This window comes from Cricetulus griseus, chromosome 4, assembly GCF_003668045.3.
Source record: "Cricetulus griseus strain 17A/GY chromosome 4, alternate assembly CriGri-PICRH-1.0, whole genome shotgun sequence".
Lineage (NCBI taxonomy): Eukaryota > Metazoa > Chordata > Mammalia > Rodentia > Cricetidae > Cricetulus > Cricetulus griseus.
Genome location: NC_048597.1, coordinates 198,252,079 through 198,265,556, shown reverse-complemented (window position 1 = coordinate 198,265,556; position 13,478 = coordinate 198,252,079). Strand labels below are relative to the sequence as shown.

The window sequence follows — 13,478 nt, the reverse complement described above, 5'->3', positions numbered from 1 at the left end:
AGGGACTTGTCACTCGATTGTTTCCTGGGAAGCTGACCATAAATACTGACTCTCACAGCCCCCCTTTCTGTCTGCCTTCTCTGGGCATTCTTCTGAAATAGTAAGGCGCACCGCTCCTCCTGCCATGTAGGCCCTCCCCTCGGCTTTCATTCTTCTCCATCTCGCTACTTTCTGACACATCCTTATTCATTTATTCTCTCACAGAGGGATACAGGTTTCTTGCTTGGTGTTTCTAGTGCCTAGAAGAGTGTGAGGAACACAGGTCCCCAGTGGGAGGGAACAGGGAGGAATGCTACCACCCTCTCCTTTGTTTAGTCCAACAAAATAGTTTCAAGAAATGCCTCCGCTCTGGACACTAAATACATAGAATGGGATGGGATATGTTTTAGAATGTCAGGAGAAGAATTACACACACACACACACACACACACACACACACACACACACACACACACAAATTTCATCATCTAGCTAAGTAACTGAAATGTGCTAGGAATCAATGTATGTGCTCTGGAAAAACTGTGTTTTACTTGGGGGTCAGAGGGAGCTGCTTGTTCCAAGCTTCATTTAAAATTTTGAACACATGGGATTAAGCAAAAACACTGTTGAGTCAACAAAGAAATCCACTGAGCAGAGACGGTGACACCCTACAGAGGTAACTTAGAACAACACAGAATCTGCCACCTTGGTTTGCCAGTATCAGCCTCCGTATACCACAGTCTGTGAAAACATGGCCAAGCGCTGCCTTACCACATCTATTTCCAAGTCACCAGTGCTGTGAAAGTAGAAGATACCTGGATTCGAGAGGAAGGGGGTCTCCTTTGAAGTGTATCCAACAATCCCCACAACCTCACCACCGACAGAAAGAATTTTATATGGCAAATACAGTCCGGATATCTGAGGTGCTAGTGACCCCTGTGCCTTAATGTTTGCGCTCAGAATTGGAAATTTGACCTTTCTGAGGAGGGGATCAATCAGTCCTTCCACACCGTTATCAAATTCATGGTTTCCCAGTGCCTAAGTAAAATGGAAAAGAAAAAAGGATTAAGTACCCTGAATTTTACAACGAAAGTATATTTTTAAACCTATCACATTAGCCCAGTGGCTCCAGAAATGGACTGGGCTCTGTGAGACTTGACGTTATCTCCTGGCATTCTTACCTCCAGAAACATGACTTGGGGCCCTTGGGCTAGGCCAAGGGACACTCAGATCACAGGTAGGTCCAGCATTGTTGCCCAGGCTCCCCATGTAGGGAAGCTGCTATGATTGTGTATACTTGCAGCACCTCCAGCAAACATTGAGCTGGGAACCACTGTTCCACCATCTTCCGGTCAGACAGCTTCGCAGACCACCTTTACCAAGCCCTACCCAGCTTGTTCCTGCTGTTTTCTGCAGTTAGCCCACAGGTCAGACCTAATCGTTTTAGTAGAATGCTGACACTCCCAGAATCTCTTTCCTCATTGCTTCCCTTGGGTTATTATGCAATTTTTCACAATTTCTCTTCTTAAGGACTTCTCCAATTCTTCTGGGGAAATCAGGACAGGGAGAAGTCTCTCTTACAGTGGGTGTTGACTTCCTGCTCTGGTCAACCCCAGGTCACCCTGTACTCTGAGCACGTTAGACAATGTGGAAACATTACAGGTAAGTGGAAAGACAAAGATATCCCTTACTCTGGAACCTGGGGGAACCTCCTGCCAACTGAGAACCAAGAATTCCAGCACAATTATCATTGGCCATGGAAGTAACTGACAGAGGGACAATATTCCTTTTATATAGAAAAAATACTGTTTTCAAATGTGAATGTTAAAATATCAATGAACTGTGTGTGCTTAAGGCTTGCTCTTACCCCTGGCAGTCTTTCAAATAAGACTAAAACTTTGTTTACAGCAAAAGCAGCTTAATGCTCCCTATAGCCCTTGTGACCTAGAATTTTACCTTGTCAGCTGTAATCCTGTCCAATATACACGAGAACCACCCTATGATCTCATTTACCCAAAAAGAAAAGTTTCCTTAGCTACCTCTTGAGCTGTAATTTCAGAAGCCACCAAAAACAGTGTGTGTGGCTGTTGTAATGACAAGGACGTCTCTATCATGAGCAGTCCACACCCAAGGGTGTATACCCTCCTCCTAAGCACCTCTTTCTATTAACACCCATGCTTACATTTATGTGGAACTTTCTTTCTCATACATTAATCTGCTAGAACCCCGTTTCACACTGGTTTGTCTTGAAATTCTTTTCTGTCTTTATCCGAGTAAAGCTCTCTAAAAGGAACCTCTCAGACAGCCACAAGCAACTGCCACTGACAGCCTTGTGGTAAGTACCTTGAGATGCATGAGTGGCCAGGCCCCACCCCTGAGAACCTCCAACTGTCAGGCCCTGTCCACAGAACACTCTAATGGCCATAATGGTTAGACCCAGTCCCCCCAGATGCAGGCAGTTAAGCTCTGCATTCTACGGAGCAAAAAGCCCAAGCTCAAGACTTGAAATCCCACCCATTTCCACCATGGAAATCTGTTTTGGAGTATTTGTTTAACTAGGCAAAAAGATATGTTACATTTGTTTCTGCTGCCTTTGTTAATGATGTATAAGGCCTTACATTTGTTTGTGCTGCATTTCTTTATGTGAAGATGAGTTTCATTTGTTTCACTTTGCCTGCCTAAGGCACCTGATTGGTCTAATTCAAAAGCTGAACGGCCAATAGACAGGCAAGACAGGGATAGGCAAGGCTGGCATCCAGAGAGAATAAGCAGGAGGAGAAATCTACACTTGAGAGAGAAGAGAGAAGACAACAAGGGAGAAAGAGAGGGACATGCTTGGGGTCAGAAGGCAGGCAGCTGCCAGCAAACCAGACACGAGAAGCAGGAAAGGAGGGCATACAGAAAGAAAGAAAGGTAAAAGGCCCTGAGTTAAAAGGTAGATAAAGGCAAACATTAAAGTAAGAGCTAAGCTAAGGTTGAGCATTCATAACTAATATTAAGTTTCTGTGTCATGATTTGGGGGCTGGTTGGCAGCCCCAAAGAAAGCCTGCTGCAGAAATCTCCACCCTAGAAAGCTCTACACACCTCCTCCCACCGAAACCCTATATAAACCCTGTCTTCTGCTCAGTTCTCTGTTGCTTCTCCCCTGAGCAGAGGCAGCCACCCTCTTGGGTTTTTCCCTCCCAACAAATCTCTTGCATGAGATTGTTGTGCTGTGTGACTTTGTAGTATTCCATGGCTCCCAACTGCCAGAATACCTTTCCCTTCAGAGCTGTAACACTTCCTTTGGGACAGCCTTTCCCCTCAGAGCTGTAACACTTACACTCATTCCCAGCAGTTTATGTTGAGGAAGAACCTCCTGGTGAGGTGACCATGAGACCTTCAGTAGGTTCTGGATCCACTCTGTGCACAGGGCTTCAGGTGGAGCAGGGATGGTGTCAGGCATCATTAGTCGGATATTCCCACCCTTGGAGTCACAGCAGCTTTCTGTGCCCTTTCCCTTCCTCACTTGGTCTCCTAGATAAACCCAAGTCTGGGCAGTCACACACTTGGTTTGACTGCTAAGGCCATTTTACTATCTCGTACTTTAATTTACTAAGGTTCTCAGTACCACCTCAGTCTGCTTCACTCTGTGAGTCATCTGAGAAAAGGCCTGGAAGCATTGGCTGGAGCAGTGGTTCTCAACTTTCCCAAGGCTGGGACCCTTTAATACAGTTCCTCATGTTGTGGGGACCTCCAACGACAAAATTATTTTCCTTGCTACTTCATAACTGTAATTTTGCTACTGTTATGAATTGTAATGTAAATATTTTTGGAGATGAAAGTTTGCCAAAAGGGTTGTGACCCACAGGTTGAAAAACACTGGGCTAGTGACCCTTGAAACTAAAAAGGGCCATGATACATTCTCTTTTGCCTCACTCCCTCTTCCTGAGTGAGACAGAAACATACAACAGATAGCTTAGTAAGATGAAATTCCACTTGGTTTAGCACACACCCCTCTTGTAACACTGCACTTGGCAGCCTGGTATTACACATACTATGAGCACATACCCATCCCCAAACAACACCCCTAATAACTTGTTAGTAATCTAGAACCGCACCTTCATTGAGTTGCACGTACACCTCTCCTCAGACAATGGAATTAAGCTCTGTCTCCCCTTAACAATCATCTAACACAGACAATTTATATTCAGTCATATTCCAGGTATGAGAGTATCTAGGTCTTAGGGTAGGGAAGCCATACGACCTGAGCAAGTTTGGGATGAATGCTGGATACGGCAAACTGTGTCCTGTAAGTGAACTTTTAGGGAGAATTTTGAATGACATTTCTTTGCTATTTTGCAATACATGTGTGCCTTTATTACAGTGTTTATAACAAGAGGATAAAAACCTAGAAAACCTGGTCTGGACATGACCATCAGTTATGTGACACCAGTACATTCCATGGCTATACTGTAGGATCGTTTGTCGTCTGTCTCCTGGCTAGACTGACTGCACTTAAGCTACCTTGCCCTTTTTGCCCTGCTCAGCATGGTGTTTCTTCACCTGGCACACTGTCATTTACTGGGCACCTGTCACTCAAAGGGCTGTGCAAACATCCCCAGAAGCATTAAGGTCTCCCCGGGTGTGGTAGCATTTCATCTTGCCAGTGAATTTGTGTTAGTGGCTGGGCCCCTTTGGGCGTGGTTCCAGGTGTGGACGTGACTGCTTGAAGGTAGAGGGGGACACACTCTTGCTTGGGTCACAGAGAGCATCAGAAGGGCAGAGACTGCATCTTTGGGAGCAGGAACACCATGGCAGTTCTTCACTATTATCTGTGTGAGTTGTTCCCCAATAAAACACCATTTATCATTTGTCTTGGGTCTAGTGAACTCATTATTACCCAACCTTCAATTAGCATACTACATGAGGCACAAACCCATGACCCTGGGACTAAGAGTCCCATGCGCTACCGACTGAGCTAGCCTGGGTAAGTTCATAATTTCCAAACTTGCACATCTCTCCACTTCTAATACTTTTTTACCCACTCTCCACCTCCTCTTATCGAGATAACGTCTCTAAAAGCTGAGCTAGTCCTAAAGGCTCTCTCAGTCCTGGGCAAATGCCTCATTCTTCTAGTCTTAAAACATCATTATCACGGGACGCTGGTGTCACATGCCTTTAATCCCAGCACTTGGGAGGCAGAGGCAGGCGGATCTCTGTGAGTTTGAGGCTAGCCTGGTCTACAGAACGAGTGCCAGGATAGGCTCCAAAGCTACACAGAGAAACCCTGTCTAGAAAAACAAACAAAAAACATTGTTTTCTTTCTATGATGAAATAAATATCCTTTGTTATATAATAATTTAACTGTAGAGTTTTGTTTTAATGACTGTTTCTACAGTTTAAAAACTTGGTTGTTGGGATCAATAGTTATCCCTAGTATACGAATGGACTTTGGGATCCCATTCCACATAGAGGGATACTCTCTCAGCTTAGACACACAGGGCAGGGCCTAGGCCCTGCTCCAAATGATGCGGCAGACTTTGAAGATTCCTCATGGAAGACCTCACCCTCCCTGGGGCGCTGAAAGGGGATGGGATAGGCGGTTAGTGGGGGCAGGGGAGGAGAGGAGGGAGAGGGAACTGGGATTGACATATAAAACAAGCTTGTTTCTAATTTAAATAAAAAAACATAAAAAAGAAAACATTAAAAAAAAACTTGTTTGTTGGTTGGTTGGTTTAGGGTCTTTTGAGACAGAGTCTCACTGTGTAGCTCAGGATGGCCTTCAAATTCACAGTCTTGTGTTAACTTCCAGAATGCTGGATTACGGTCATGCACAATGACAATGGTTCCATAGTTCTTTATGGAAGATTGAGCAATTCATCAGTGCTCTTCTATCCCCAGAGTGTAGCAGCAGTTCAAGTTTTCATTTGTTGCTTCTTCAATGTCTTGTTCCCTCCCACCCTGATTTGAGTATGAGCCCTCTTTTGGTCCCAGCTCTATTCATGGACATCAGCACTCTGGATAGAGGACCAAATAGTCTTTATTCACACCCACCTTCAGCTCCAAACCTAAAAGTCTCTGTTGAATTCTCTGGCTTCTAGGTCTGCATGACAACTGTCATGTGCCCATTTTAACCTTGGTGTTTCCACAGAACCCCAGGTTTTCATACTCAAAGAACCATCTCTGAGACTTGTCATGTGGGCCTGTGGCTCCCAAGTGTCAGGTCCAAAGTCTCCCTCCCCCGAAAATGGCAGTGCTGGTGACATTGTCCTACATCAAAGGACAATCCCAGTCAATCAGGCCAGAAGCACACTAGCACAGGCAAGCCCTTCTCCTATCTCCCCTAGCCTTTACCTCCCGGAACACAGTTGTCCCCATGACCTGTGTGCCTTGTAATACACTAATTTTGAGGAAGGGAAAGGATGGCAGATATCCTTCTTATAACCTGAAATACCACGTGAAAGGAAGGGGAAATTGTTACAATTGCCACATGAAAGGCAGGAAGGTAGAAATAGCTGTGCTTTGGTGAAGTTCATTCTGGGAAGCCTGTTTCCTCTTGGTAAAGTGTGGCTGTTGTCCTGGTTTACTTTTGGTTACTGTAATAAACACAGTGACCACAAACAACTGGGGTGGAAAAGGACTTAGTTCTTCATACAGCAGACAGTGCATCATTGACCAAAGTCAGGGCAGAAACTCAAGACAGAAAACTGATGCACAGGCCATGGAGGAGTGCTACTTAGTGGCTTGGTCTGCCCCCTTTCTTATACAGTCCAGGCTCACCTGCTCAGGGGTAACACTGCCCTCCCACATGACTCGTCAGTCAAGAAAACGCCCTGCATACATGCTCACAGTCCAGTATGATGGAGATAATTCTTCAATTGAGGTCCCTCCTCCCAGTGACTATAGTTTGTATCACACTGGCAAATACTAACCAGCACAGTTATCTTACTAGTTTTATTTATTTATTCATTCATTTTTGTGACAGGGGCTTTGTATGCACCTCTAGCTAACCTAGAAGTCTCTATGTGGACTAGGCTAGCCTTGAACACAGAGATCCACCTGCCTTTGCCTCCTCAATATAAGGACTAAAGCTGTGTGTCACCACACCCAGCTCCATCTCTCTCTCTCTCTCTTTCTGTCTTTTTTTATTCTTTTGAATCTATCCTATTACCTGATTTTTAGTCAAAAGAACGGCATTTGAGTTGTACCTTTATCCCTGGCTGGGAACATGAAATCTCAAACGGTTCCAAGATCATAGAGATTTTCTATTGTTCCTTCTCTTAAATCAATTAAAATGGTCCTGCTGATCACCTGGACAGAAAAATACCCCTTGAAAAGTCTAACTTTAAGAAACATGATATACCAAGAGATATGCTTTTAAAAATGAAAAGGCCAGTTACCCTTAATGAGGCATGTAATTTGACACCCCAGAAACCTCTCTCTCCATGCAATTCCTTACAGATCTTTATTGCTAAGCCTGCTGACTTTCTGACTCAGAAAGTGTAACTTTTCCCTCCTTTCCTTCCTCCCTCTTCGCCCCCCCCTATGAGGATGTGGGGGTGTGTGTGGGGGATCCTGGTGCATGCATGTGACTGTGAGGATGTGTGTCTGTGCACATGCGTGGGGAGCAGGGTGAGGTCAGATATCTTCCTCTGTGACTCTGCAGCTTACTTGCTTGAGAGACAGACTGTCACTGATCCAGGAACTGAGTGTTTTGGCTAGGCTGGTTGTCCACTGAACTCAGTATCTGCCTAGCTCTGGCTCCAGTACTGAGGAAACAGGCACATGCAACCATACCTGGCCAGTCCTCATGCTTGCCGAACAAAGATTTGTATCAGGGGTTTACCCACTTAGCTATCTTCCTAGCTCCCTCCCTTTCCCCGTCTTTGCATCCCCTTTTTTGGACATTGGTTAAAATCCTAAACCCAGTTGCCATGACGCTGGACATTCTCACTGTCTCCAAAGACAATGCCCACCCACGTGCCCCTTCACTGCTTTATGCAGCTGCCTAACAGCCTTCCACGGCTCAGCCCATCTGCTTTCTTAAAGGCATGATTCTGTTATCTTGCTCCCACCTTCCTGCAGCCATTGAGATCTTGAGCTTGCCTGTTTTTTTTTTTTTTCCCCCCTCTCAAATTCCAATAAAATTGTCCTCATGTGGGGCTGGAGAGATGGCTCAGAGGTTAAGAGCACTAGCTGCTCTTCCAGAGGTTCTGAGTTCAATTCCCAGCAACCACATGGTGGCTCACAACTATACATAATGAGATCTGGTGCCCTCTTCTGACTTGCAGGGATACATGATGGGAATGTACTGTGTCATCTTATTGATTGTTGAATAAAGTACTGTTTGGCCAATGAGGCAGCAAGTTAGGCAGGACTAGGAGTCAAGGTGGATTCTGGGAAATGTAGTAAAGAAGTGGTGATCCAGGCAGGAAATGACATAGCAGGGAGACTCATATTTAAGGAAGGACAAACAGGAAGGGGTCCTTTTTTTCTGCTCTGCTTCTCCTGCAGATTCGCAATGTGATCCACCTGCAAGGGAGGACACCAATGGAAGGCGTCCGATAAGATAAGTCTTATAAAATATATAGATTTATGATAATTAAGACTGAGCTAACAGATGAGAATCTTAGTTATTGGCCAAGCAGCATTTGTACATAATAGAAGTCTCTGTGTACTATTTGGGGCCCTAACTCGGCGGCAGAACTTGGGCAGCTAGTGGAGACCACCCACATGGCAGTAGGACTCGGGCAGCTTTTGGCGGAAAGATTTATTGTAACAGATACATGTAGACAGAACACTGTATACATAATAAATAAATGTAAAAAAAAAAACAAACCAAAACATCCTTTCACCAAGCAGTGGTGACTCATGCCTTTCATCCCAGTACTCAGGAGGCAGAGGCAGGCGGATCTTTGTGAGTTTGAGACCAGCCTGGTCTACAAGACCTAATTCCAGGACAGCCTCCAAAGCAAGGGTTTTTTGAGAAACCCTGCCTTAAAAAAACCAAAAAAAAAAAAAAACCAAAACAAACAAACAAGAAAAAAACCATTGTAGTTTGCTATGCTACTTACTATCACTATACTTATTTTACAGATGAAAATAACTGAGATGTGGCCAAGCGAAAGGACTTGGAGGTCACACCATCTGTAAGTGGCAGAGCTGGGGCTAGAGGCAAACATTCAAAAAGTGAAGGAGAAGGAGAGGGACAGGTCGTGTGGGTCATAACTGTCTGAGTGTCCCAGGCTTTCACCTGCTCTTGCTGTTTTGTGCTTGGTAACAGATGGATGAATGACAACAGGGGACACACTCAGATTCAGCAGGACCTTGCTGCTCCCTGTGGAGTATTTACTGCTTTATACACCTAAGGGTCCTCCTAGGAGCAATGCGCTGAAGATCCCTGTCTGAGGGAGATGGCCCTCTCCATGAGCCCCAGTAGCCCCTCTCCCCTTCTCTCTGGGTGGTCAGCCTCTTTGATGACAAACCCTTGAGCCATAGCAGGACAAACACTGCTGGGTGAGCAGATGAAAACAAAGAGAACCACTCACGAGTGCTGTTTCTCTTTTCTTACAGTTAACTTTTCCTACAAATGTTCATGCAGAAGATTTCATTTGTAAATATTTCACATCCCTTTTCCCCACTCGAGATTTCTCCTGCTGCCTTATTCCTCTTGCAGTTAGGAGAACTTCATAATTTATCAGCTTTTCAGGAATATCACGGTTATCGCCAAATTCCCCACACTGCTGGCTTGTAGCAGCTGGCACTACAGGAGTGAGCTAAATGGATGGATCTTATTTTACCCATCATTATCTTTTATAACAACATGAAAATGCCTCAGGGAAGAGCTGTCCAAGAGGAGAACACTGAGTTCTTGATGGAGTTCATGATGGAGTGACAGAAAAGAGGGACAGCCACCCCTCAGTGTGTGTGAGGAAATGTTTTCAGGTCCCTTGACAAACCACTCTCTTACTGGTAGAAAATGGCATGGCATTTGCCTGTGGCATATACATATGTTCCCATGAGCTTTGAATCATCCTTAGGCCTGTTTAAATTGCCTTGCACAACACAACTGCTATGTAATGTCATAGCACGCTGTGAGATCATAGTGCTTGGGAATAGCAATAAGAAGATTATTTGTGCATATTCAATGTAGACACAGTTTATTTTCTCTAGTTACCTTGGAACTGCTTTTGTTAGATTTATGAATTTGAGACTGCCCTATGATGGTTCTTTGCCTTTTTCTTTTCCTTTCTGGAAGTTCTCATGTACAAACTGAAGCTCTCTGAAGCCCCATGTATATTGAAGGGCCCCTGGACTGCTTGGCCTTGGCTGACTAGAACATTGTGATTATGGGGTGATGGAATGCTGTGGATCACGAGCCAAGGTCCTCTTGGGCTATTTTTAGTGTCTCTTAATAGCTACTGACTATCAACCTCTATGTCTGACCTCACATCCTCTTGATAAAAACTCCTGGAATTTATCATCTTGCTAAACTTGACAATGCTAATCTTAATAATGTGACTTTTCTCTTATACCACAGTTGACCTTGAAGTTGCTGTCTGATTCCCCCTGTGTCTACCTCTGAAGCACTAGAATTACCTGTCATGTCTGGTTTATGTGGTTCTGGTGAGATAACTTAGGACTTCCTTTGGTTAACTACGCTACCAACTGAGCCACATCTCCTGCTCCATTGCCATTGACTCTTTAACCATCATCTTAGTCAAGAACCTGCCATTGACTTAGAACCACATTCTCTTTTTGCTTTGTAGACAGTGAACAGACTTGTAGACAGATGAGTTCCTGGCCTTATATCTAGTAGTTAAAAGGATGTGAGGTCAAATACAGAGGTTGATAGTAAGTGGCTATTAAATGAGACTAAAGATAGCCCAAGAGGACCTTGGCTCTTCATCCACAGCATTCTATCATCCCATTGCAATGTTCCAGTCAGCCAAGGTCAAAGAGTCTGCAGGCTTCTGTACAAATTGAGTTTCATTTATTCATTCATCTTATTCATTAGCTAATCTGAGTTCATGACAACTTTATGTATTCACCAAATGCACTGTTTTTGCAACTTAAGAGAGATGATCTTAGCAAAATAACTTTCTGGATTTCTAACACTAAAGTCAATGGGTTGTGATGGGGGCTGGAGAGCTGGCTCAGAGGTTAAGAGCACTGGCTGTTCTTCCAGAGGTCCTGAGTTCAATTCCCAGCAACCACATGGTGGTTCACAACCATCCATTATAAGATTTGGTGACCTCTTCTGGTGTCAGATACACATGGAAGCAGAATGTTGTATACATAATAAATAAAATCTTTTAAAAAAAGGTGTGTGCCACCAATGCCCCCCCCCAAAAAAAATGGGTTGTGATGTCAGCAATTGGTCCAGTCCTGGGTCCTCCCTCTCCCCCAACATCTTTTGAGGAGAACACCTACAAGGAAAAGAACTGATGATCTATCAGAAAGATTTTGTACACTCTCCATCTGTCCTAGTGTGGTGATTTGAATAGGATTGACTCCCATTGGCTCACATATTTGAATAGTAATCATTAGGTAGTGACACTACATGGGAGGGATTAGGAGGTGAGGTTGAGGTTATAGTAGGTATGACCTTGTTGGAGGAAGTGTGTCACTGGTGGTGTGTGGGGAGGTGCTTGAGGTTTCAAGAGCCCAGGCCAGGCCCAGTGGCACTCTTTTCTTCCTGCTGCCTATGGATCTGAATATAGAACTGTCAGCTCCTTCTCCAGCACCATGTCTGCTTGCATGCCACCACGCTCCCTGCATGATGGTGGAGTAAACCTCTGAAACTGTAAGGTAGACCCAGTTAAATGCTTTCCTTTATAAGAGCTGCTGTGGTCATGGTGTCTCTTCACAGCAATAAAACACTGACTAAGACACCTGGAATGTTTGACATCCCAACACCTGAAAACTCTACTAGCCACTTAAAGTCACAAATAAATGACAATGTTAGGAACAGAGGTCTCAACAGAGAACTCAATTCCTTTGTGACTTAGTATTCCATGGCTGCTAAATTGACTCTGAGGAAAATGTCATGTTTCTCCTGCCTTCTGTAGGTATGAAGTATTTAGACAGGCTGTAGGTGGCTTGCAAAAGCCCTTTGGTCTTGGAGGAAGCGTCTGTTGACTGTAGGTAAGGCTTGGAGAGTCCTATGAATTAGTAACAGAAGAATGAAGTTATTTGAAAGCTTCTGATGCCAAGTTTCTGTTTTGATTATTAAAAATACTCTGTAATTAGGGGAGATGGAAAACCTGTGCCTAAAGTTTGGCTTGGAATTCTCATGCATTCTGTTATAAGCCAATGCTACTTTCCCTCTGGGGAAAAACAATGCACATATGTAGAGAAAACTATAGATAATTATCAAGTCATCACATCAGTATTCACTTATTTATTTCCAATATGCTATATGTTGAGAGAATTCCAAACAATACTTAATTATTAACTTTTGGATATTGATGAAATGGGAGGTAGCTCATACCCTCTCAAGTTGAAGTACAAACAAATACCAGAAAACATAATGTGCCCCTTCCCTTGTCTGTGGCAGATGCCCATTAATGGGTTGAGTCGATCTTTTTTAATGAATTCAGATCAAGTCTCTGACGCCCTCTTAACCCAGTTGAAGGGAACAAATGTCAACTAACCAGAGATGTCATTTTTCATTCCTTCACTAAGGCAGTAATTATAAGCATGGAATCTATTTATAAATAATAAAATGTACTTCTAGCCAGCAACAAATGCTAGAGGCATAATTTTAAGTAAGGACAGACTCTTCTGACTTTTCTCTCTGAACCACATCTGGCAGCAATGTTCAGATGCTGCCGACACTGCCCACACTGGCTCTGAGGCAATGCACCAGCGGCTATAGGAGGAGTGCCATGCATCAATTCACCCATATACAAACTGTCTAGTTGGCGCTGAATAAATGGATGAGTGCAGGAGATAGTGAGAATGTTCTTTGAGGAGCATGGCCTAAGCTTCACGCTGCTCTGCTGTTTGAAGGAGGCGACAGAGGTCAGTGGCCACCTGATGATCCACTAAAGAACTCTGGGTACTCTCCAATAGTTTAGCAAAATCTTCTATTTTCTTAATCTCTGAGTTGCAGCCGATGGTGCAACTGGTGCATGCCTTTGATCTCAGCACTTCAGAAGCAGAAGCAGGCAGATCTGTATGAGTTTGAGGCCAGCCTGGTCTACACACCAAGCTGTAGGTCAGCCAGGGGCTACATAGTAAGACCCTGTCTCAGGCAAACAAACAAACCAAAGAAACAAACTCCAAGACTATAATTATTGGTTCAGTTGCCCCGGGGAGCCTCATTTGAGAGATCTACAACCATGTGCCTGCATCATGTTCTCTGTGTTTTATAATGGGGAAAACAGCATCAAACTCGGTCCCAGGCCCCAGCTAGCAACCTGAGTTCTGCTTTGACAGCCTGGGCCGAACGAGCACCACAGCCACAAAACAAACATTTAGCAGGAAATGGAGCAGCAAAAGCAAGGGAACCA

General features: G+C 44.2%; 1 protein-coding gene across 2 annotated transcripts in view; it reads right to left on the bottom strand.

The window, feature by feature from the left end:
• The window catches only part of Nt5e (5'-nucleotidase ecto), a 48,257-nt gene that overhangs the window by 21,804 nt on the left and 12,975 nt on the right, over window positions 1–13,478 (bottom strand). For both annotated transcript variants that reach the window (XM_027410991.2, XM_035443865.1), the window contains exon 2: window positions 795–1,017. In XM_027410991.2, coding sequence (XP_027266792.1) covers window positions 795–1,017 — 223 coding nt within the window. The remainder of the gene's footprint in view (window positions 1–794; window positions 1,018–13,478) is intronic.